The 25,616-nt window shown below is 40.8% G+C and overlaps 1 protein-coding gene across 1 annotated transcript in view; it reads right to left on the bottom strand.

Annotated features, from left to right (window-relative positions):
* Nucleotides 1-25,616, bottom strand: part of ptprn2 (protein tyrosine phosphatase receptor type N2) — a 108,706-nt gene that overhangs the window by 34,139 nt on the left and 48,951 nt on the right. The window contains exon 11 of the mRNA XM_068304330.1: nt 10,794-10,858. Within this exon, the coding sequence (XP_068160431.1) occupies nt 10,794-10,858 (65 nt within the window). The remainder of the gene's footprint in view (nt 1-10,793; nt 10,859-25,616) is intronic.

Below are 25,616 nucleotides of genomic sequence, written 5' to 3'. Positions count from 1 at the left end.
TAGAGGGTCATGGCATGGAGGCAAAAATCCACACCTCTCCATCAGACTCTAGGGAATTGGGGGCATCATGGAGTGGCAGGCAGCCAGGAACACAAGATCTGCTCCAGAGCGATCTCACTTGACAGGCATTGGCTGTGTCTGGACTGGAGGCAAGCACTCTGATTTCTCTCTTTAATTACTGCAAATTGGAGGAGCCGCAGCCCATGCTAATGAAGCCACACCAATCAGCTGGGTGAGAGTCGGGGGCATCGGGACGCAAGAACGAATCCTCGGCAGGAACAGGACGCTGACGTTCTGCATGCCCGACGCAGCAAAACCGTCTGCACGGTCTCGCTATCTGACCGTCTCAGAGCTCCACCTGCTCTATAAGCGTGGTCTGCCCTCGAGCCAAGCCATGCAAGCGCTGCTCGTCAAAAAGAGACCCCTGTGAAATCCCTAATGAGACCGCTGCCACAGCTGTAGAACGGTATCAGCCGATTGTTCGCCGCTCGCATCTCCAAATCGCTTCACGCCGCGGCAACTGACAACAATACAAAGTACGGCTGATCAGAAATTCTGAAGGGAAAGTGAATTATGATTTCTGTCAAGATTCTGACGGCTCTGTAACATAATAATACACCGACGGCTCATTATTGTAAATGCATATAATCAATGTAGCCTTTTTTCATCCATAAAAAATAATTACACTGTGTGACTTTTTTGTGAAGCTTTGATGATGAATTTTTTTCCGTCCTTCTTCACGCCGAACAAAGTAATGAATGGTGACTGACATGTGATTGCATGTGTTTATGAAATTGGATTGTCAAGATCCTTTTGTTGTTTCCAACAATGAAATACAATTCCTTCTATTAGCCCCTTGATGTTGATGAAGCCGGATGTTTACTCTGTTGATCCGTTTGTCCGCGCTCCAGATAAAATATACAGGGTTTGGGTTCGGATTAAACAATTACAAGACGTATCAAAAGGATATCTTTGTGTGGCGTGGGATTAGCGTACTCGTGGCGGCTTCTGCCGACGAGCAGAAAAAATCAGATTTTTCAATGTTTTTTTCTCGTCTGCGCATTAGCCACTAACACCTGACACTAGGCATGTTGCTCGTAAACATGGAGGCAACTGTGATATGTAAAGCATCGACCTCAGAACAGCGGGGCCCTCGTCCTGTTCACAGCACAATATCAGCGTCTGATCTTTGCCACTGCTTTTCACCTTCCCATGTTGGCCACGTTTCCAACGGTTGCATCACGCTGTACGTTAGAATGATGGACAACACATATCAGAGAAACACATTAAAGAAATGTCTTCAGTTCATAGCTAAAGGGCCTAATTAGTCTCAGTTATTGAATGCTGTCAGATTAATGGTTATTAGACTTAATGAAATAGCAGTGATCCCAGAAAAGACACAATTTGAATTTCTCCCTTTTTTGGATATAATTTTGATTTAAATTGAATATAGCTTTGCCTCAATCTCATCCACGTATCTCCTAAGTTGCTAACCTTCAATTTTTCAGGGAGAAAGTGAAGATTTAAGATGAACATTATCTTGCATTTTAAGAAAAATAAATCATTTAAACCCCACTGGATCAGCAATACATGAGTAAAGTATGTGAACGTGTGTGACATGTATATGAGAAACAAACTATTAACTGATATGTTAAATATGTTACATTGATTAAATCACAATAAAGACACCTAACTCGACTCAACTATTTTGGGGATCAGTTTTGACTGAGATTATGATGACTTCTCTTCATTTTCTTGAACAGAAGACAATAGCAATCGTGAGAGGTGGGGTACACCCTGGACAAGTCGCCAGTGTATTGCATGGCCCATTCATGCTCACAGTCACACCTATGGTCAATTTAGAGAGTCCACTAGTTTCTGTTTGTGCAAAGAACCCGGAGAACCCACACAGACACGGCAGAACAATGCACAGAAAGGCTTCAGGTGGAAACAAACCAAGGACCTTGTTGCTTTGAGGCGACAGCGTTACCCACTACGCCACCGTTCTGCCCATGGAGAATACTTGTCAGTTAAAAATTTGTTGCCGTGTTGAAATATCCCAAAGCCATTAAATGCCATTTTGATGCCGTGAAAACAACCGATAGATGCTGTAAAGCCACTTAGATCCAGAGTGGTCTAATTTCATTTCATGCTTTGACACCACAGATGGAAGATATTCATGCATCTGCCCAAATGAAGGTCATCATATAAAAACCATAACAGCTCATCAAGCAATTTAGTTGACCTTGCCATGCATAAAGTAACTAGCAGTTAAAGCAGGATTCACAATTATACTCAATTAAAATCAATAAAAGATGATATGACAGTTGGTTACATTTAATTTACCATGAGGGAAGTGGTTTATGTTTGGTACGTCCGCTGAGCTAACACTAATGTACTGCTTCTCATTAACTACAAACTCAAAATATTGGATTTATAAAAAAGATGACTAAGTTATTCATCGACATGACCACATGATCACATTTAAACGCAAAATATCACTGAATTCTTATTTCAAACTAAAACGTCTGTATTTTCTTGTAATGCTAAAAACATCACCATGGGCCTCTGCTTAGCCTGTAGCAATGACTTCTCCTGCTGCCTGTGCTGGGGTGCCAGATGCGCTAGGCAAGTAGCTGCATGATAAATGGCAGAAGGTGAGCTTTCTGTGGCCGGGACCAGGAGCACCCTACCCCTGCACCCTGCTGCCAGTCCCTTGGCATGCAGCTCGTCAGGCCAAATGGCAGCCATATCCCCCTTCAATGCTGACATTTAAAGCGTCTGCCACGGCATCCAGCTGTGGACACCGCAGGTCGTCCCTATCCTCAGTGTCCCCCCAGCGATGCAGCCCTCAACCACATCGCTGCCACTGCCAAACATCAGCTGACTAAATGACTATGAACAGCTGGAGCTTTTGTTCAAACGACAGAAGTGCAGGACGATGTCATACCTGCGAATAGAAGCTCCATAAGCTTTATCAAAGAAGAAATGTAAAACCTGCTTCACATGTGAACAACAAAGCAAAGCTAACCCGTGTGTGGCTCCAAATGCACCGGTTGCACAGCAGACATTTTGACATAACAGAGCAGGAAAACTCACAGGTTGCAGCTCTGCTGTTTGGCACGCTGGTTAACTGTCACTGCTGCAGGGATACTTATTTACAACTGAGCCATTGTTATCGTGATTGAGTCCACCCGTGCTTTTCTTGCTGTGACGAGTCCAAATGTCTGCTGTGCAACCACTTCATCCTCCAGCTAAGGCAAGGGTTGTGTTTTAAAGAAATAAAAGCATGACTTTATAGAAGCCACTGAAGATATATCCATGAATTTAACAAGAAAAGGGCTTGCTAAAGCACATTTCTCTGTATTAAACTCCTTTGTAACAGATAAACTGTGTATAATTACAAGTTAAGATAAATCTAACATTATTTTACCATTATTTTTGACCTTGCTGATCAGGGCTTAGTAGGTTTAATAACAGATGAATACATTGCTTTACCATATTAATTCCTTTTCTCTCTTAGTTCTCTATAAGAACCTCACAGATATGAGCAGGGCCGTTATTTATAGCGCTACTATATTAATATGTATTAAATCACAAACAAAACTGAACAGATAAGGCATGACATAAAAAATACTTGTTAATAACAGAACAACAACAGGTTGTAAATGTAAATTCAGGGATGTGGCTCAGGTGTCGTCTCGCAAGTTCCTAGTTGGGGATCTAACTGGTATATTTTCACTTTTTTATTAGGTTTCAGTGTCTAATATTCTACCTTAACATTTTATTTCTCACATCTACAGTTGCATTATTAGTCTATCAGGTACTAAAATCGTAATCTTCCCTACACCAGTGGTAGTCGAACTTAATGATCACCACAGAGAGAATCACACACAGGGTGTCAAGTCGGTCTCTGGCTGCTGTTGAGTGTCATTATTTCTTCTGAAAATATGCTAAGCAGGTCAACTTGCACCCGGTGATGTCTGCGGAGCGACTCGGTCTGCGTTGAGAGTTGCGGAGGCATCCAGCAGATGAATTTTGTTGAATAATTAAAGTGTCTTAATCAGTCTCCGACAGCACCGGAGACTGCAAGTGAAGCTTTAATTCTAAGGGAATAAAATGAGTCATTTGCACAAATATGATGTATATTGTATATGTTTACAACACAAGAACAAATGCATTCCAAATCTTACTCTAACTTTAATTGTGTTTTACTGGATGGAAGAAACATATTTGTTCTGAAACCATCAGCAGCCGACACCGGATTTGGGTTCAGGTTAAGGTTCATGGTCCTCCACTTAACAGGGCTTCAAATGTCTGAATATGAAGCTGAAAAAGAGAGTTACTACAAGTCTGTTAATTCACAGCTGTGACTTATTGATTTGTGAGGTTAATGGAGAGTATCCCAGTATTGTAATAATGACAAAAATCAAAGAAATTAATTTCTTACGGAGACTAATGAAAACTGTAGTCCAATTTTTAGTAGATAAAACATTCCTCTAGTGAGATTTTTGTGTTTATTTCAGCCTGATTAACATTGATTTTTTAAAACAAGATCTGAATTTCGGTGGTTTAAAAGAGCCTTAATGTACTTTTGAATGAGAAAACAAATAAGGCAACTAGGTATGGAATATGATTATTAATGACCAAAAACTGCAAAAACATATTCATTTCAAGCCTTACATATCTGCATCTTATATGTTCTTGTATTGCTGACACCTGTATTTGCACCCTGGAGGCTTTAGTGTGAGTTAATGAGCAATAATGATTGTGATCAGTAATGAGTGGCTGGTGGACTACATGCAAGAAAGCCTGGAACCAAAGCTTTGAAGCAATAGTGCTAATCGCTAAACTGCTGCTCTGCAGTAGTTCTTTGGTTTCATTTCATCTCCATCTCCATAACACCTCTAAGGCCACCTCGTCCTTGAGTATTTTATTTCCAGGAAGGGATAAATACTACAGAAAAAGTATGTCATTTAATTCTCAACAAAAGTTTGAGGAATTGTTCTTCAACCAGCTGAATTGAAATACCACATCCGACTATGCACGGCAACCGCACCTCTCCATACAAAGGCAGTACAACATGAAAGAAGCACAAGGTAGGAGAATAAACACTTTACATTCTGACACTCATTAAAACCAGACAAGTCCACTCTTACCCAGGGGAAAGCAACACGTCATGATACAGAGTGAGGCAAATACCAAACTGCATGGCATGGTATCAAAGGCATTTCTGCAGTCCAAAGGTCAGATGATGGTAAAAGGTTGCTGAGAAACGGAGCCGCTGAACGGTCTTTCATCAGTGGGAGGCAGCTGGAGTCTCCACAGTGGCAGTGTTACTCAAGGCTGCAGGCACAGTGGGGTTGCTCCAATATGACATTTCACATCCAGATCTGCCACAGTAATGGCATTTTAGTCACTTTTAAAATGGTCGTATTGGTCTTCCTTCAGTGTTGAAATTTTTATAGGTGGCAATTTTTTCATTGTTCGGGTTTATTATAGTGTCAGAAGAAGATTGGATAGCTTGCCAATCTGGAAAAGGCAACTGAAGACCAAGGTGGAATTGATTGGCTCCGACAAAACACACACATGCTGTACATATAAACATTCTTTACAACACAAGGATGGGTAGAAAATATATCTTGCACTTCAAGCAAGGCACTGTAATTTTGTCTGAGGAGCTACAGTCACACATAAATGAGAAGAAGAGATCTCCAAATTAACATAAAAATATGTTTTTGCTCATCTTGTGATTCTTAAAAAAAACACAGCTTGAAAAATCAACATGGGGAAATATGTTTTGAAGTAAAACATATATTCGCGCCGTTACAAGAGGAATTTGTAAAACTCTTATCACAGTCATTTTATTTTTTCAGCCTGTGTGTGTGTCTGTCTCTTCTCTCGGGTAGGAAATGGTCAGCCTGGTTTTCCTTTGAAGTTCCCTCTGAAATGATTTGTCCCATTTGCTCGGAGGAATTGCATTCGCTGATGGTTGCACATGGTATTTGTTGTTAAGTGGTATATGCAAAAATATCCAAGCTTTGTTAGATTAAAGGAAAGCAAAATGCACTGATATTGCCTGATAACCAGGCAAACAAAAAAAAACAAAACACACTTGGAAATAAATATTCATGTGAAAAAGTTCCAGCAAAACAAAATGCAAATTTTAAGTGATCGCCCCCGATGCAGAAGTTATTGGATCCTACTGAGAGCTTTAAGGGTACAAATGCAGTTTTTTGTTGCACAAGTTTCCATTGTATTTTATTCTAACAGACATGCAACATGAAGATAAAGTCAAGGGGACTGTTGGTTCAATGTGTTCAACATCAAATGTGTACAAGGTAGCAGAAAGCAGGGAAGAACGCTGAGGTCCTCTTAGCCTGTCCAAGGTAGAACTCTTTGTTATTCCATCCCTGAACCAGTGGAGGTAGAAGTGGCACCATCAGCATTAACAGACGGAGGTTACTATTTGTACAACCCACAATCATGGAACACATCACACTGGACACCGTTTAGCATATCAAATAAAAATTAAATTTTTTTTTAGAACAACATCATTGCAATTGAAACATTTTGAACACCAGTCTTTAAATCTTCTGTATCATTCGCAAAATCATCTTGAAGCTACTTTACAGGAATAATAAGTAGTCCCTTAAAACTAGTTAAAATGTAATAATCGAGTTTAAATTTAGAGTAAAACATGTTTTCCTCAAACTGAAAATATATATTTGACGATACTGAAAACCTGATAAACCACATAGTATTTATTTTGAAAAAGCTTCTGCATTTTCAAGTAGGTGTGCCCTTGCATTAATCATGGCACAGGATATTGGAAAGAAAGCCTTCAAATCCATCTGGGGGGGTCATCATTACATGTGACCTTTCTGTGAAATGAGTTTTGCCTCTGTGCCTCTGCACTTAGTTCTTTGATTAGAAATATAATATGAGGTTTCGACCACGGTGAGAACGGTGACATTCTCCAACAGCTCCTTGAGATTGACACATGACAGGATAAATCCAAGACTAGTGACTTCTACACATGCAAAAAAAAAAAAAAAAAAAGACAAAGAAGAGATATCAACACATGCAATAAGCCATATACCAAATACAGGATGCATCATGGATGCTGTCCAACTGCATGCATGCATTAACAAATGCAGAGCAAAAACTCCCTGCCTGCCATATATGATTTACATTTAGTGGTTGAATAAGCAGCTGACATGCAGCGCTGGGAATTCTATACTTAATGAGTGCATCTTCACATAAGCTCTATGACAGAGTTATCGTGAACATGATCCCACTGTCAAAATGTCAATGAATCTCAATTTAACCACCAATTAAATCACATGGGGACTGCCGCATACAGAACATTAAGATCTACGTTATAATGTATTGGGACATATTGCCATGAAGAGAAATGGAAATCTGGGAAAACATGAACACGGTGGTTCTTTTACAAATGTTTAAAATGTAGGTCATAAGCCATTCATCATAACTGTTTCATAGCATCTAAATAACCAGGCAAATTTAACATGGATCCTAAATGTGCTAGATGTGTTCATATAGGTGTGAATCTTTATTGTCAGATTGAGCTTTTAGGACACATGTGTCAAACTCAAGGCCCGGGGGCCAAATGTGGCCCGCCACATCATTTTATGTGGCCCGCGAGAGCATTAAAGGTTAGCGTGTCTAAAAGAAAATAGGTCAAAAGTGTGCTTTGACCAAAAACTACATTTCCCACATTGCAGTAATTAAGCCCATTTTAAATTTGACAAAAACGTCTTTAACAAAGTTAATGTCGTAACTTGTGTTTGATGTTATTTTTCTTTATTCTCTTAGATAGTTTGATCCTTGATTGATGGAGTTCTGTGGGTTTAATAACCTGATTTATGTTATAACAGAAAAACAACCATATTTTTTCTGTGCAACTGTAATGTTTGTAACTTGAATAAGTAATAAATTCAGAGTTATTTAACATTAAGGAGTAGTTACATTTATTATACATTACATTGAGTTACACTTATATGTGGCCCTTTGGGGACAGCCATTATGCTGATGTGGCTCTCGGTGAAAATGAGTTTGACACCCCTGCTTTGGGACCTCGAACCGAAGAACGTATTTTTTGATGTAAGCATCATCTCACTTGCACTAACAAGGATTTGAAGACCTTCAAGTCAACATTTCAGTGCATGAGATGTATTTCTGTCTTGACATACAATCTCTTAATTCCTTGCATCTCTTCTCCATGTTAGCCACCAACATCAGCCATGCTCTCTATGCTTGCCGGCGAACGCAGCCCCGGGTTTGTGCTCGATTGTCGATCGCCGTATGTTTCGGAGGAGGACGAATGAAGAAGAAAGAGGCAAAGGAAAGCACCTGCGAGGGATCCACACTCACAGCTTTTTGCCTTTTAGGTGTTGTATAATCTGTCTGGGCTTAGTTCCACACTCAGGGCGCTAAGTGTTTTGATAATAGCACAGATATACTGTATGTATTGCTATGAATGCAGAGGGAACCCAGGCTGTGGATTCGGGTGCTGCTGAAGCTGCTGAGAAGCAACAAAAACCAGGAATTTCTTTTCACTTTGCTTCTTTTTCCTCCTCTCAGTTTTTCACACATTCACAGGAAGCAGCTCCCACTTGGGAAACAGCTGTTAATAAAAATGACACTCAAAAAACACATTTCTTGCTCCTCTAACAGAAAATATTCAAAGAAATATGCAGTATGTTACTGTTGTATTTCTATTGAGGAAGCTGACTTCTCTGAAATCTATAATTGAGTAGGTATTGGTCGGTCTATTGATTGATGCCCTCCCCTCCTCATTCAAACACACACACACACACACACACACACTCACACACACACACACACACACACACACACACACACACACACACACACACACGCACGCACGCACGCACACACACACACACACACACACACACACACACACACACACACACACACACACACACACACACACACACACACACACCCCACTTTGACATTTCCTTATCCTCATCCACATCTACTACTATTGACGTTCGCTCTATCTGGACATCTTCCTAAGCTGTTTTGTCATTTGTCACCTCTTGAATAAAACGGAGGAGATGGAGTCGTCACTGATAAGACTTAATGACACCAACAGCATTGATGGTTTTATACAGGCTCGGGGAAAAGCGTACGCTCTGCTTAATTTCCCACTTTGTACCCTCTTATGGATACACTAAACAATTTTAGCAAGCATATTTAAATATTTTCTGCTAAAAACCGGGCTACATAAGACCCATTCTACAACCCCTTGCATGAATTGATTTGTAGCTGTGGTCAATTTCCTGCAAATTTATTGAAAGCAGGCTTTTGATTTTTACACCTTTTAAACTAATGCATTTGAAGAGCCCACTCCGCAGGCTCTCCTGGCGCTACTTTTTTACACAACCTACCTCACCTCACTAATTCTTGAATGTATCAACCTATACACATTAGAGCTGTTGCTAATAAAATTCCCTCTGAGTTTATACTTTACCATCTCTTTATTTGTAGAACAGTGAATGCCGCACTTCCTCAACATGCACGTCTACAAAAAAACCCCAAACTGCTACAGATTCTCTCCCCATGAGGTGGAAGACAGATTTTTCCTTTCCTCCTTCCCACCTCCCATCCATCCCTCCCTTACCCTGGCTCCTGCAGAGAGGCTATTATTGCGGCTAATTATCTACAAATAGGCCCAATATGACAAACACAGCCCTGTACCGGTGCTGGCTAAGCACAGGAATCAGTATGAGTGGGAATAAAAGAATGAAAAGGAGGCGAGGGGAGGCAGACAAAGAATGGGACAAAAGTCACAGAGAAAAAGGAGAGAAAAAAAATATGAATCAGAGATAATTGAGAAGAATGTGATGAAGACACAATGAGGAATAAGATGAGAGAAAATGTGGTGCTAAAAAAGATATAAGTAGGAGGCAGATGGGCAAAGAAAAGGCAGTGACACCAAAAGAGAGATGACACAGAAGGGACTAACACAGGAAAATGATCTTGTCTATATAGTGTGTGACGTTGTTGCCAATGGCAACTGTCCTGCGATGCACAGGCCACATCCATTTAGCTCCCAGCACGTCTGATGATCAGGGCAGCTCAGGGGTCTAAGGCTGGGCTGTCTCATTTCCATAGAGAAACTCATTTACCAGGCAAGCAAAGGGGGCTATGATGCATCAATGGGTGCTTGATTAGATCCTTACCACTGATACATATGAATATTTATCAGTGTTGAATGAATACACATTTACTTTCCCTTCGTCTGAATGATCCTGAGTGTCCTCTGGCGCTTTTTCTTAATTTTCCCCAAACGAATATGTCACAGGAGCATCAAGGCCCCCCAACAAAGTGACAGCACTCAAGGTAATGTGGTTATTGTTACCCGACCATGATGATCAACACTTATTCTAAAATTTAAAAAAGTGCATCAAGCTTTTGTCTTATTGTGTTTTGTTTCCTGTTTTTTTTTTTCTCCATGGTGACAACAGCACTTAGAAACCTTAGAAAAGGAAATGAACACGGGGGACGGTAATCAGAGCAGCACGCTTAAAAGAACGTGTTTGGAATTCATTGCAGCTGCAGATTAGTGTTTGGCTGCGCAACTGAGGCAGTAGGTGTGATGCGAATACCAAGACAAGTCAGAATCACAGTCATGCCTGTCCCATGAGGCCAAAACCAGACGTACTTATCCCGCCCACTCCCGTTCTTGCTTATTTATTTTTTTCCATACACGGATATTTTTAGAGAGGATAACTTACATCACTGACTCCGGCCTCCACTATCTTCAGGCCCGTCTCTTTCTCCAGTCGCTGCTTCTGCTGGACTGCACGGGAGACAAAAGCAGAGGAGGTGTTGAGGATGAGCAATGGATGACAAACTAGCAGATATTTCACTTCCTGAGGCAGGACAAGCTGCCAGTGAATGAAAATGATGCGGTGGATGTTACTGCATGAGTCAGATGTCAAACTGGTCACAGAAAATGACCTGCACAGCCCACACACACATGCAAACACACAAATAGATGCTCAGGATATGCGGTGTGGTTAGCCTGCCTATCATATTAGCTAGAACAGCCCTTCTAATGCCTGCATGTGGATGAATATTAAATCTGCAGAGTTCATTCTACCTCAAGAAAGTAGTGCATCCCTGGGATGCACTGCAACAAAAATCTGTGCATCCCAGCATGGCGTTTATGCATCCCAAAAGTAATAACAGAATATACGATAAAAGCCGTAGGCAAGGATTGAGTTTAGCCAATAGCACAATATAAAAACTAAACAAACTGTTAATTTTAATTATATTATTAATAATGTCATAACTGTTTATTAAATGAAAAGAAAAAGAAGAATAAATTACATATAATTTTTTTAATCAAAATGTTGAAGCCTGGCAGTTGTTCTTTCAAAAAAATGTTTTAGAAATATTGTGTCAAAGTAAATTATTTGAGCATAGAGAACTAACCTCTTTACATTTGTTACGTATGTTGACTTGTCTGCAAGGATGCTTAATACCGGAGATGCATGAATTTATTCCTACTAACTCTTTTTCTGCAACTTCGGCCAAACCATCCAAAAGTAGGCTTTCTGCGAGTCATAATGTATGTTTTGTTGTTTAATGAGATCCACATCAGGTACACCAATGCCATGCATAAGTTCAATGATAGTTTTAAACTTGTTGAATGGTATATCTTCAGCAGCCATCCATTTCATAACCTTTAACATGTTATGTGCATAACATTGAATTCTGTTGTGTGCATACCATGCAATACATGTAGTTTTCTCCATGGCTATCAATGTGCCTCACTCATGGAAACAATTGCGTCCATTGATGTACAAATGCTCGGATTTTACTGGTTTTTGCTTGTCTTCTTCTGCCTCTTCATTCTTACTGTCCACAGAATATCTGTCTTTTTGTGTTCATGAATTTTTGATTGATTTTTATCCATAAAAACACCGATTGTCATTTGTTTTTTTTTCGGCGGCATGTTGATAGTTTAAGACTAACTCGTCGCTCTCTCACTGCTGTGTGTAAAATGAGCAGACGTCGTGTTGCCGTTACTCTCAATGCAAGTCGATTTTATCGGGGCTGAATCCCGCCGGTAATTTGAAATTTAAGTGGAGAAATGGATAAATTGTGAGTATTTCTTGTTGAATGGAAGTGCATTTTTTCCCAATATTATATTGCAGAAAAAGGTAGCATCGATTTTTTTTTATTGTCAGCATTTAAAGCTTGCGTCCCTGGGACGCACGCTGTCCGACGATCGTGCGTCCCCGTCAAAAGTTGTGAGTCAAAGACGCAAGGACGCACGCAAACGTTAACACTGCATCTGATCATTTTCTATTCCTCTCAGTGTTTGCAGTCTTTTATTCACTGCGATAGCATTCAGGGTCGCTATGAGGTGAGAGTTTGCAGCAGAGATATTTTGCTACATGTGGGTTGCCAAAAACGGAGAAGTTGACGAAACCTTTTCTTGACGTCCATGATGATCATTTACAATTCTTGTATTTCATGCAGTGTGCATGACAACAGGGCAGCTAACATGTAGGCTACTGACGCATGGGGGGATGTTAGTGTTGCAGCTAAGACATTTTAAATTATAACCTGATGGCTATGCTTGATGAAAAGTTGAATGAAGTTATTGAGCAATTCCTCACAAGAGGGAAATGAATGTGCGCTACACACTTCATGGCAATTAATCTGATAACAGCTGACCTATTTGACACAAAGGCTCACGGTCCCACAGGAAGAGAATTCAGAAGATAATCAAAATCACAGACGGTGACTGATACTACCAAACAGAGCGAAAAGGTGAGCGTGGTCAAAAATAAAATACCAAAAAAGCCTGACTATGACGCTTGCATGGGTTGAGCTGGACCGAATGAAGACTGCCAAAGAGCAAATGAAGTGATTGTAGATTCACACAGCACAATAACTTGAGCTCCGGCTTTTGTTCTTCCAGTAATTAATACACCACCCGAGTTTGATCCTTCAGATCTATTGATCTAATCAAATATGGCATATTATTTCCACAGCTTTGTTCACAAAAGATATTCTCATGCAAATCAAACCAAAGTGAGGCGATGTTAAATATCCACCCATCCAGATCACACGTTTTGCCGACTTTCTTCTTCTCGTGTGCTTAACGCCCTGTTCTCCACTTTGATGGAGACATTTACATCGAAAAAACAAAAATCAAAGGGGCCTTAATAGATTATGCCAAATTATGGAGCGACACACACACAAAAAACCACAAAAAAAAAACGGAGCATGATTTTAATTGCGTTTGTTAGCATGTGAATGTATAAAAGAAAAAAGTGAGAGTTGAAGAGAGAAAGAGGAAGAGAGCAGGTCCTTTAAATCCCATTTCCCCAGATGAAGGCTATGCAAATGACCCTGAAGAGCTGAACCCCACCTCACACTCCAAACTCGACAAGGGCCTGTTTAATTAGTATTTTAATCTATCCCAATGATTCCACTCAGTCCACAATGTATGCAGCATTCCATCTAATTAAGCACGCTACTTTTAGGATAATCATCCATCTCCTCTCTCTTCCTCTCTCCCTCTTTCTCTCTCTGGTTTTTGAAGGACCTTGCAAAACATTGATCATCCTATCATCTCATCAAAATGGCAGCGGAGGACATCTCATATTTAGGTGTGAGCCTGGGGTTTTTCTGATGATGGCCGAAAAAGGGAGGTAGGAGAAAGCGAGAAAGGTCAAATAATGTCTTCAAAATCTGAAAATTAGCATGCTACATAATAGCTGGAGAGGAGAAGAGAAAAAGAACCTTTAGTGAGAAGAAGAAAGTTTTCAAATGATGGCTACATGCTTCCACGTCATGTTGCGTCCCCCCTGTATTTAGTCCATAATATCTCCTTTCCATAGATAGCTGTGGTACCTGGATGGTCCTTGTGCTATTAAATGGGGGGGTAATGAGCGAGGTAATTGGGCCCAGCTGGGTGAGGTCGTAGGTGGTGCGGGGAGGCGAAGTAGCTAAAGGTCACACAACATTTTAGTCCTAATGAGGACCCCTCCGGGGGACGCAACGCGTCATGAGTCAAAATATCAGCTTAGAATAAACACATATTCATGTTACAGCAGAGTTTTGACTGACAAGTGGACATTATGGTGACACCAAAGAGGCCTGAAGGTCAGTATTTACTTGTGAATCAAAGCTGAGGACTCTCCAATCAACCGCAGGGAAAGGACGGCCCCCACAACAGCCACTTTAAATGTAAATACAATGTTCTTGCCAAGCTCATTAGCCGCTAACTGGATGGAACTGGGCTGAGGAGAGAATCCAGTCGATGATTGCTTGTTCTGTCACCGACTGTACAGATAACTGCCCACAGCACCTCTTTTTGGTCACCACTTACATTAATCTCCCACTGGAGCAAATTCTCCCTCTCTTTTCTCAAACACACACAACCACACACACACACACACACACACACACACACACATGCACACAACCACACACACACACACACACAACCGCACAGATTTTGCAAGCTTCAAATTAGCCACCAAATACTCCTGACAGACTGTGGAAAAGAGATGTCAGGTCTTATTTCAGAGAGGCTCCTCCAGCCATTTTAATAGGCATTGTCTTAGTCTATCCAGTCTGATGTCTAATATCGAGATCTGATCCCCGCTGCTCATCTGATCTTTCAGTTTGTGAGTCGTGCTTAGTTTTATCATCTGATGTTCAGGAGGCAAAAATAAGGCACAATGAAAGCACTTTTTTTCATGTGTGTTCAAATGTGCTCCATTTGCATATGTTTTCAATAGAAATCATACACACACACACACACACACACACATACATGCGCACACTCACACAAACACACACAGAACAAATTTATTGGAGAATATAAAACTGATAATTGCCTGGGACTGTTCAATATAAATTTAGTGCACTGTTTTGCAAATAAATGCCTTGAGCATGTGTACAAGGCTGTTACAATTAGACTTAGCCGGTCAAACAATATAATTTATCATAAGGTCCATTAGTAAAATCCTAGCAAGCACAAAGAGAAGGTGGCTGTTGTATTTGTAAATAAACTATAAAGGGTTTTCATATGATTTATGGTTATTTTCCCCCCATAATTCTTGCCATTCAATAGTGGCCTGTCTGTAGGGTTTGTTTCTCTTGTAGTGAAATTGTGGGGGTCATCGTTTCCCTTCATTCTGAGTAGTTTGGGTCGGAGCTGTTTTACTTTACTACTAACGCACACTGAACATATTCTAAAGGAGCATCTTTGCATCGAATGACAAAGAATATCTTTAACTGGGAGGTGTTTGGTGGAGGTTACATCAATCGAGGTCACTACTCAAAAAGGTGTGTTTAAAGCACACCTAACACATTTACTGCAGACACATAATAAATCTCTGACTTAATTTCAGCTGGGAAGCCTCGCTGTCGCCAAAGGACATATTACATTTTTAAAATAATTACTTTACAAATGACTCGTGTTATCAAACATTAGAAGCGTATTAAAGGAGTGTGCTTTGAATTAAAACCACCACCATCACCTCGTCTCTGAGCGTCCAAACATTCAGCCAGGTGAACAGCAGAGAATACTTCAAATCCTCCTCAAGGAGAATTTGGTGGGGGAAAAAAAAAGGTCTGAAAGGGCATTTCAATCACCGAATGACGAGTGATTCAAACCCTCTTTGACAAGAAAACCAAACCAAAGAGAAAAAAACAACGACAAACCACAAACAAGCACAGATTTGAGCTTGATTCTACGTGACCTTTAAATTGCTCTGCTGCACGTGAGTTTAACACAAATTATCTTGTGGGGGGAGATATAATTTGATTAAAATGTCGCTTTTCTCTGCCATATGCCGCAAAGTGAAGCAATTGTGCGCTCCTCATCATAGATTCTAATAGCAATTCAGAAATGATTATCATGAAGTCATCAGAGCTTAAAGTCATGAATATATATATTCATTTTTCTGATATACGACAGTGTTGTTATTGTTAGGAGCAATATAAATTCAGCATGGGGAGACAAATCACACACTGTTGGCTGCGAGTATTTTGTATTCCAACACGGCGGCGCAGCCAGAGCTGTCACATGATCGTAATGTTGCCGCTTTGGCAAAATGGGGGCATATAGTTGACAAAATGCATATTTCACCACCTTCTGATTGATCTGTTAATATTGAATAACATCCACATCCATTCCATCTAACTCCCCCCCCCCCCTCTCCGTTCCTCAGGTCGTCTATTCACCACCTCCATCTCTCCATCCGTCACTCCAACCAAACAAAATGAAAGTGTTTATTGCAGAGGAGGGCAGACGCTCACGCCTCTTCACAGCCGTTAGCCTTATCAGCAGGCAATCGCTCCGATATTAAAGCTGCCATTCCGCCCATCACTTTCCCCTTGCACATATGATGGCTGTCTCTACCTATCAGAGTGGAGAGAGGAGGAGGAGGAGGAGGGGGAGGTGGGAGGAGGAGGGAGAGGGAAAGAGAGGGAGATGCACCTGATCCCCCTGACAGATAAGATGCACAGCAGCCTATTTTTTCAGTCAAAATGCAAGGCAGGAAACAAAAACAATGATATGCCTTCATGGCTCAGAGTATGAGGAACCACGACGCTGACTTCCGACCAGCAGCAAATTCATTACATGTACGATACACGTATATAACACGTATGTGACCTCTTTATATCCGACTTCAGAATGCTGATGCTTATCAAAATGCAAATCAGCCCACAGATATTGTTCATCTTCTTGCTTTTTTAAATTATTTTTTTATAACTTCCTCTATAGCTACACAGAAATTCAACACAGAAAAAATCTATTCTGCAGGACAGACAAAGAACATTGCATGAACATTAATTGGCTGATGTTTTACAGTGAGGAAAAACACACAGCAAATAATTTAATATATTCGACTATCTGAGCAGACGTTGTCGGCCACGAAACCCGCCAGTCCTACTCGTCTCCTCTCTGTCGCCTCTCTTGTTCATGCATATCAATTGCTATTCTGCTCCTTCTGGCTAATATAAATGAAGACACCGAATCAAAGGAGCCACACCTCTGAGAAAACCTCCAAATGAAACACAGGGACAAGGTGGAGCTGAAGTAGAGAGGAATAAATGAAGGCATAGGTACAAAAAACAGGACGATTTAAGACTCAGTGTCTGTCTGCTCGTATCCTTGCATGCGAACATCTCATCTAAAGATAGATGAAAACATTAATATCTCAACATACGTAAATATTAAACAAAGGAGATGCTTAAAAGCATCTGCGACTAATGATTATTCCTATTGTTGTCAAATTTTATTTGAATAAATATTCTCTCATTTCAGTGATGGCTTTGATGGTCAAAAATAAAGGCATTTAATTGAGAGTTAAATTGGATAAAACTAGTCATTTCATTAAGAGACAAACCGTGACGTCTATTTTCACTGCTCCAACATTTGGTGAGCAATTATTTGATTGATTGATTGAGAAAACAATTGCCAGAAATATTAACAATGAAAATAACAGATGTGGTTCCAATTCAAATTGATAAGAGCCACATAGCACCGAAGCTGGAACCAGTTAATGATTAGTATTTTTGTTTGATGAATTATTTTCCAAAATTGCGCTCATTATCTACTGTGCAATGATTTTTTTTTTGCATTTTTAATATTTCATGACAATATTATATCTCTCTGGCCACTCGCTCTATTGATGGCAGCTTATAATAATAGCTATTATAATTTACCACATTTAATTTTAAGGTCAAACTTAATCCCTAACAGGTAAAAATAGAATGAAAGGCAGCCAATGTTATTTCTCTGAGTGTGTTTTTCATGATGTCTGTGACATCTTTTGCCTTTAATGCCCAATCGGCAGTGACGTCCATATTCCACTATGTCTGTCACATGGCAGGACCATGCAGCTAACAGCAGGGAGTCCTGGAATGCTCACTGTTTATTCACCTCATCGATTGTTTCCTGTGGATAAGCCAACAGAGCTCCCAAACAAACCAACTGCTGTTATCCAGCCAAAATCAACACACCAAAAAAACCCCGTCAACGTTTGCTATTTCTAACAATGTCGACCTCACACACAATGCAGTGTATTACAAGAGCAAAACCTGTCCTTTAAGATGCCGAAACCTCTTTTACGGTTGAAATTTTTTTTCCAGCGATCTGAAAAGACATTGAAGCAAAGAATGAAGATGGGGAGAAGCTGTGAGTTTCAACTCCTGTAATGGCTGTAGCCGTCCAATCAGCATGCGCCTTATGTCCGCTGCAGATCCTGCCACTGCCTTTGGTATCAAACACATTACAGGCACCTTCCTCTTTCAAACAGAACCCACATGACACATTTATAATTGCATCCTCCCTTATTAGAGGGCCCTTTCAAAGATGGCTGAATAACCCCCACCTGGATGAGGCTCTGCTGCACATGTGCAGACACACTCAAACTGCCGCACGCACATAATATCTGTTTCTTTGCCGCTTGGTTGATTAATAGATTGTGGCTGCTTTGCTACTCTGTGTAGAATAGTCATTTTGCCTTTGATAGGTGCTGACATCAATTCTTCACGGACTGCAGAAGATCTGGGGAATAGCAGCAGCGCCGGCAAATGACTTGGATGGCAGGCACCTCCAGATGTAGGAGAAATCCCACGGATGTCACTCCGCATTCTCCGCGGGACACGTTTACATCGTTTACGCTCCCGTTCAGTGATGACAATCTGCAGATGTGTGACACATGTGACATGAATCGCATCTGACAATCGCTCAAGAAGAATGGATGGTTTGAAGATTATAGTGAAACGAGGTAAGCGGGGCACATCTGAAACAACCGTGGTCAACGGGAGCCCGGCTTTCAGCGGAGCCTTGCTGGTGCAGTTTTGGATGACCTTTATCCAATAACACAATCTGTCAGAGAGACATTGCTTGAAAACGTTTAATGCAGACTTCAAGGGGAAAATCAACAAGTGAAAACTCTTTGTGCATCTATATTCACATCCACGACCGTATGCAGCATATTCTCACCTAAAGGCTCTGAAAATCTGTGAAGCCCTAGAGAGTTACTTGGTTAAACTTTGTCTGAACTACCACAATAAATGAAGAATGGTTTCACAATTATTAGGTGGAAAAACATATTCTTTGTGTCTACAGATAGGTAAGACACAAAATAATATATCCCAAGTGTCAGTAACATTGTGCCTGTGTTATAGAAAACTCTGAATAAAGGAGAAATTGTGATTTTTTAAAACATTATTCTGATTCCTTAATCTGGATAAAACTATAACTTCCTTATAATAACAATTAGATGCCCAACATTCTCTTTATTTACTCAACAACTCTTTGAGAAAAAGTGTACAAAATTATATAGAAATACAATAAAAAACTTTGATTCTATATTGGCTTTATTGAGGATGGGACCCAGTGGATTCTATTTGGCACATCTGGACAGCCAAAGACCCTAAAACATTCCAAATGGGCTTTAAAGTCTTAAAGAGGAATCTGGCAAGAAAATAATATAATATGTAATCCTGCATGATGCAAGAGGGAATGATAGACAGGTCTTTTCTCTGGGAAAATTTATATCCAAACAGTTTAAGTTGCTATGTAAAAGATGCTTAATTCTTCTTTCCCTGGGAGTGTGTGTGATACACGATGAAAACATCTGGAAGTTTGCCACCGTCTGAAGGGAGACGAGAGAAGAAGAGCCTATTGGAGGAACAGATCGTGACGCTGACACACGAAGCTCTTTACACACACTCACACCACTTTCCCACTGAGGGAAGTCTGACAGAGACAGCCCTACCTGTCACTGTGGCAGCAATTATCCTGCAGGCTCTCTCCACAGACCGTCTCCTGCAGGTCTCCATATTACTAATGACATCACTGAGCCCACACACACTGTGGATGCAGAATGACATCCAGGGGTGCACACTGCGCACCCACACTGCACATATATTCATAGAGACACACACACACACACAAAATAAGACTGTACATGCCCGGCTGTGCTTTTCATCCAGAATCCGCTCTCCACAAGCTAATGGCTCGAAAGAATCGTAACGATGTGTTGGTGCAAACATCCTGCTCAAGCCAGGAGAAACACATCACCGCGTGAACGGGCGCTCATGCAAGCATGCACACATACTTCTTCTGTTATAGATAAATGCATTATCACAGATGGGGCTGCCAGGAGGTCGGCAAAATACACACCCTAGAAAAGCTAAATAAATCAATAAATATGCTAAGGATGTATTAAGCAGAGTCTGAAAATGTAGCAGGCAGCATTGACGCGAGGCCAGGATATGAGCACCAGTGAGTCAAAAGATAATAAGTCTTGGATATTAGATAAGAAAACAGACATGCTCAGAAGGAACGGGGTGGAAAAGGAATTGATGCGTTTCATGCTTGTTCGTTGGAGCTCGGATCCGGGACCTGGTCTGAGACCAAGGAACAGGTTTGGCGGTGAGTAGGTGTGAAGGGTGATTTCAGAGAAAGGAAAAAACAAACCCAATGTGACCTCATTACTGTAGATTTGTTCCGACTGTCATTAAGAATCACCGGTGCCATCACTCACACCGGGGAATATGAGGGAGAGGATGAAGGGATGGGGGGGTGAAGCAGGGCAAGGGTAGCAGGCTGGGGGTTCTGACAGGAATCAAATGCAAATAATCTTAAACTGGATCTGTCAACAAAACAATCTATAGATAACGGAGGAAATCAATACATGCAGTGTTTTTAGTATTCCTTCGGCTCAAGGACGCAGATTTGCATTCGTGTGTGGATTAAACAAGCATGGTGATTTCATCATCACCTCCAGCTGTGTGACACACACACACACACACACACACACACACACACACACACACACTGCAGATAGCGACTTTTTCACAAGCCCCTCACACACGTTTTCACGATTTATAACACTGATCACTAGACGGCGTAAGCATTGATGGTAAACTAGTGTTTACAGCAGCTTAGCGTTTATTCAACCTCATCATGTCATCAGAAATTAATAAAACACTGACGCAACTAATGATCACGTTCATTTTTAATTTACTTCCAAATGTTCCTAAAGGATTTCTTCACCGTTTTCTCTGTGAAATGTCAGAAAGTAGATAAAATTACCATCACAAGCACCGAGGTAACGTCTTCAAGCTGCTACTTTTGCCTGACTCTGATATTCAGTTACACCATCGCAACGATCACGAGCTCAATATACAACATTCAGCAATAAATGAATGAAGCCGACCGTCTTCAGGAGCTGGGGAGAAATTAAAAGTTAAAGCATGGATGATTACAACTGCAACCAGAAAATAAGGAAGCCATGATATGAGCGTGATTTGCATATTTTTGCTTGACTTAATTACCTTTTTTAATTAATCAACTAATGTTTCAGCTGCATTTGGAATTATTAAGTAATTTTCCTCTCCTTCTTTTGCCAGTTTTTCTTTTTTATTTCAAGATAACAGACTGCGCTCTAATCGAATTAAGAGTAAATGATGCCGCCATTTTCCAACGCGATCCAAAATGGATCCTAAATCAGTGGCGGGCTGAGCTGCTAATGCGTTCACGCCTGTGTATAAATTCATCAAAGCGACAGTATAAAAATACACCTGAGAGATATATTCACAAGGAATCTTCTTTTTTTTTAATAGAAACAATTTCAACCACCATGATGCCACTGCTGCACAGTCTGAGAAGCTAGATTATATTTCATATTTATATTAAATATTTTTTATTTTTTTTAGCGAGGCATTCAAATGCTTTCAGCTAGAGGAGGCTAGCGTCAAAAAATGAATGCATTTTCTGTCAGCTGCCTTCAAGTCAATCCCTCTAACCATGTCTACAGATGTTAGCGCCGCGCACATCCTCCCTCGGAGGGCATGAAAGTAACCCGGAGCTCCATCCTGTCTGCACCCCCCTCACCCCACACTTCTGTCTCTGTGAAGCACCCTGGCTGCTCCTCAGATGGCAGAGTTAATCTCGCCGCGCTGCTTTCCTGTGTACAGCTGGGAGTAGTGGGTGTAAAATGAAGGTGTAACACAACAGTCTCACACAGGTGTCAAAATGACAAATATGACATTTCCCTTCTGAGATTTTATTACATCTAATATCATTTTGCATTCAGCCTGCCTGATGTGTCACTGGGTCCTTTTTTTTTTTATTACTACTTTGCTTTAGGACAAAATGTGATGATCATTATTATATGTCTAAAGCAAGAGCAGCAGCAACTGCAAGAAATGTATTCAGGATGCAATTCGGAATACAAAATACACTGTGAGTACTGTATTTGCTATTGTATGACACCCCCCCCCCAATCCACACACACACACACACACTTGGAGTCATCTTTCTGCAGAGTTTCCAAACAGTTCCTTAAAAATCAGGCATCCATTCAGAGTCTCAGCATGACGATTAAACCTATAAGAGCTGACATGCTGTTTTTGTCCCAGCCTTATTTTCCAGAACAACAAAAGTGTCCCTCTATATGTTTCAACCTGTCCTGAGGTTGAACTCTGGGGTAGTTATAAGGGGAGAGACGAGGCTGTATAAGCACACCTCCCCGTCTTTTGAGGACACCTGTTGAGCTGCACGGCTCATCTCCTCCTCATTTAGCCGTCTGTCTGGGCTCTGTGGGGCTGATTACCAGGAAGAGCTGATTCCAGTTGCTCTGCTTATCAGTCTAATTAGAGCCGCTGGCAGGTGACTTGAAGGAAGTCGTGTCTCTTACGGATATTCAGGCGCAGTGATTTGCAAAGGCATGTTGGCTGCTACGTGTTATACTGGGAGAAGGCGCGTCAAAAAAAAAAAAAAAAAGGAAAAAGAAAATGCAATAATTAAACTTATGAAATGGAAGGATATGAAATAGTTTGAGAGTCGTGACAGATCGCTCCTAGAAAAGCTGCTTCAGTGCAGAGGGATTTATTTTCAGGGCCTTTCCAGGGAACAGGAGGTACCCCGAAGAGGTTTTAATCTAATGCATCACAATAATTTTTCAAAGAGAATTTCAAGAGGTGATGACAAGTCACGAGAAAAGAGACGGCATCCTGACTAACATCCCCTGGTGAAAGCGTCAAGTGTCAAACAATGAGAGAACATTTCGAGACGGGTTTCAGTTCAAGCGAAGAGTGCTTCAAGAGATGTAGAAGCCAAAAAATGCAGGCTGATGAAAAAAAAACAAAAAAACAACTCGATTCAAGGCGCAAAAACAAATAACATCAGCCAAAGAAACGCAAGAAAAGGAGGGTAAAAAAACTGAAACGCTGGGGTGGAAATGTAGTGAGAAGAGTGGAGGACACAGGAGGGAACTGCAGGAGGCAAACAAGTTTTCCAGGTAACGTATCAGGCACTGGTAAAAGGTCACTAGTCTGCTGTTCACACTTCCAGGTGCTAATGTAACACCTCTCACACCTTCCTCCATTGCTTGTGTCGGCTGCCTGGAGACCGGTGGACAGAGAGACTGTTTTTTTGCACTAGAATAATATGCTGTAATCCCCCATCTCAGATGTAGCCTTAACACAGATAATTGGACTTGGAGTGTGAGGAAGCCTGCGGCTACCATCGCGATGCACAGTAAATGTAGTCCCATTTGAAAAAAGGAATAGATTTTGCTTATATTTTTTTTGCCGAGTTTGGGGTTTTTAGGATGTTTGATGAACCAATGTGCAATACCCACATGTAGAGACGGCAGCGCGGCTGCAAACCTGTCCGGGATGCACGCAACCTCTCATCCGATGTTAGCTGGCCTCTTTCTATTCAGCAAATTTTGACAGAAAACTGTGGCTTTTATCTATAAATCCAGCAAACAAGCTTAGTTAACATAGAAAACACATAAAACATGTAGCTTCATCTTCATCATTTATATCATCTCCGTAGCCACCAAGTGTCATTGTAAGAACCTTTATTTCCAGGTTCACATTATAAAACCAACAAGATGGCATCATTAAAACGTCGACTTGAGACAAGTTTTTCCCACAAACTGAATCCTCATAACAACTTTATGTCTGAGGGATAAAAATGGACACAGTTTGTTGGTGTCTCTTCTTTTCATAATGCTGTTCATGGGTTGTAAAATAAAAAAAATGCATAAGTACATTGTGACATCACAATCATTGATGTCTTAATAAAGATTCAGATTAGCTTTTACTTGGGTTATAATGCTACTTTTCAGATGAAGGGTTGATTCATTCCAAAATAAAAGAGGATGTTTGACACTAAACAGATTTTTCTCCAATTAGGGGGAGAAAGTGGAAAATATGTATTATTTGTATGGCTGTAGGCAGAAACTTTCAGTCACTGCAATGGAAAAACAAGCAGACAAATACAAAAAACAAAAAGAAATACTTTCTTAAAAAGAGGCCCAGTATATCTGAGTAGCCTCAGTATCTCTGATTTCAGCCTCCAACTAGTGCATCCATGACATTTTTAACCACTATTAGCCTAACTAGTTAACTGACAATCCAAAAGTGGCTGCAAGAACTGAGAGGTCTGCAAGGACTTAGTATCAATACTAAATAAGTGGGGCACAGTTTAGCAGACAGACAATTAAAACACATCTTTTAATCCACAATACATAAAGCCAAACAGCAGGCCTAGTATCATCCTTTCATCCACAGCAAAGATGCGGCTGCAGGTGTTTCGGTACGCTCCCTTTCCTCCTGGATAAACGGTGATCATATACAGTTTACTGTATATCCTTTTTCCTTCCTTTCACTCTAAGTCAATCTGAGGTGGATATTGGAGTTAAATTGAAAGTGGGTGTCCCTTCAAGAAAGGTTTGTGATAGGGACGAGCTATCACCTCTCTATGGAGAGCCCACGGAGACGCCGCGCTCCTCCTGTTGTGGTCCAGCCTGATGCATACAGGTCACTGACCCATGACAGTCAGCCGGTATCGATTTAAGAGGAGGCAGAGGACATATTGAAAGAACGAGACAGTGGGGAAGGAGAAGGAGGGGAGGAGGGAAGAAATGAAAAAAAAGAAGAGGCCAGGGAGCTCTTAAAACTTATCCATAATTCATTGTCTTTTCTTGCTTTCTTCCCTCTATACTTTTCTCTTTTATAAGCGTGCTCGGTGGGGGAATGTTCATTTATAAGGGGGATTAGTGATGACCTATTTTGAAATGCATCCCTGTGGAACTTGTTTCGCACACACGTACAACACACACACACACACACACACACACACACACACACACACACACACACACACACACACACACACACACACACACACACACACACACACACACACACACACACACACACACACACACACACACAAACACACACACACACACACACACACACACACATAGGGCAGTACAGCCAAGGTCCTATTGTGAAAAGGAAGGAAATGTGCCCAACAGGAACCATCTGTATAAAGCAACGCTTATCTCTGTTTCTTGAAATGTGAAATTATAATGAGGTGAATCCATTATTACAGGTTTTAAAAGCTCACAATGTAAAATTAAAAAAAGATGTAATAAAGTCGTGGCACTGCCAAAAGCAAGTCATTGTGGGCAACGTGTCCCTAAAAAATGAATGCCTGTTAAGCGGGGATGAATTATTTGGAGGCATTAAACAACTTTTTT

Source organism: Antennarius striatus, chromosome 20, assembly GCF_040054535.1.
Source record: "Antennarius striatus isolate MH-2024 chromosome 20, ASM4005453v1, whole genome shotgun sequence".
Lineage (NCBI taxonomy): Eukaryota > Metazoa > Chordata > Actinopteri > Lophiiformes > Antennariidae > Antennarius > Antennarius striatus.
The sequence above is the reverse complement of the archived record's forward strand: the minus strand, read 5'-3'. Positions and strand labels throughout refer to the sequence as shown.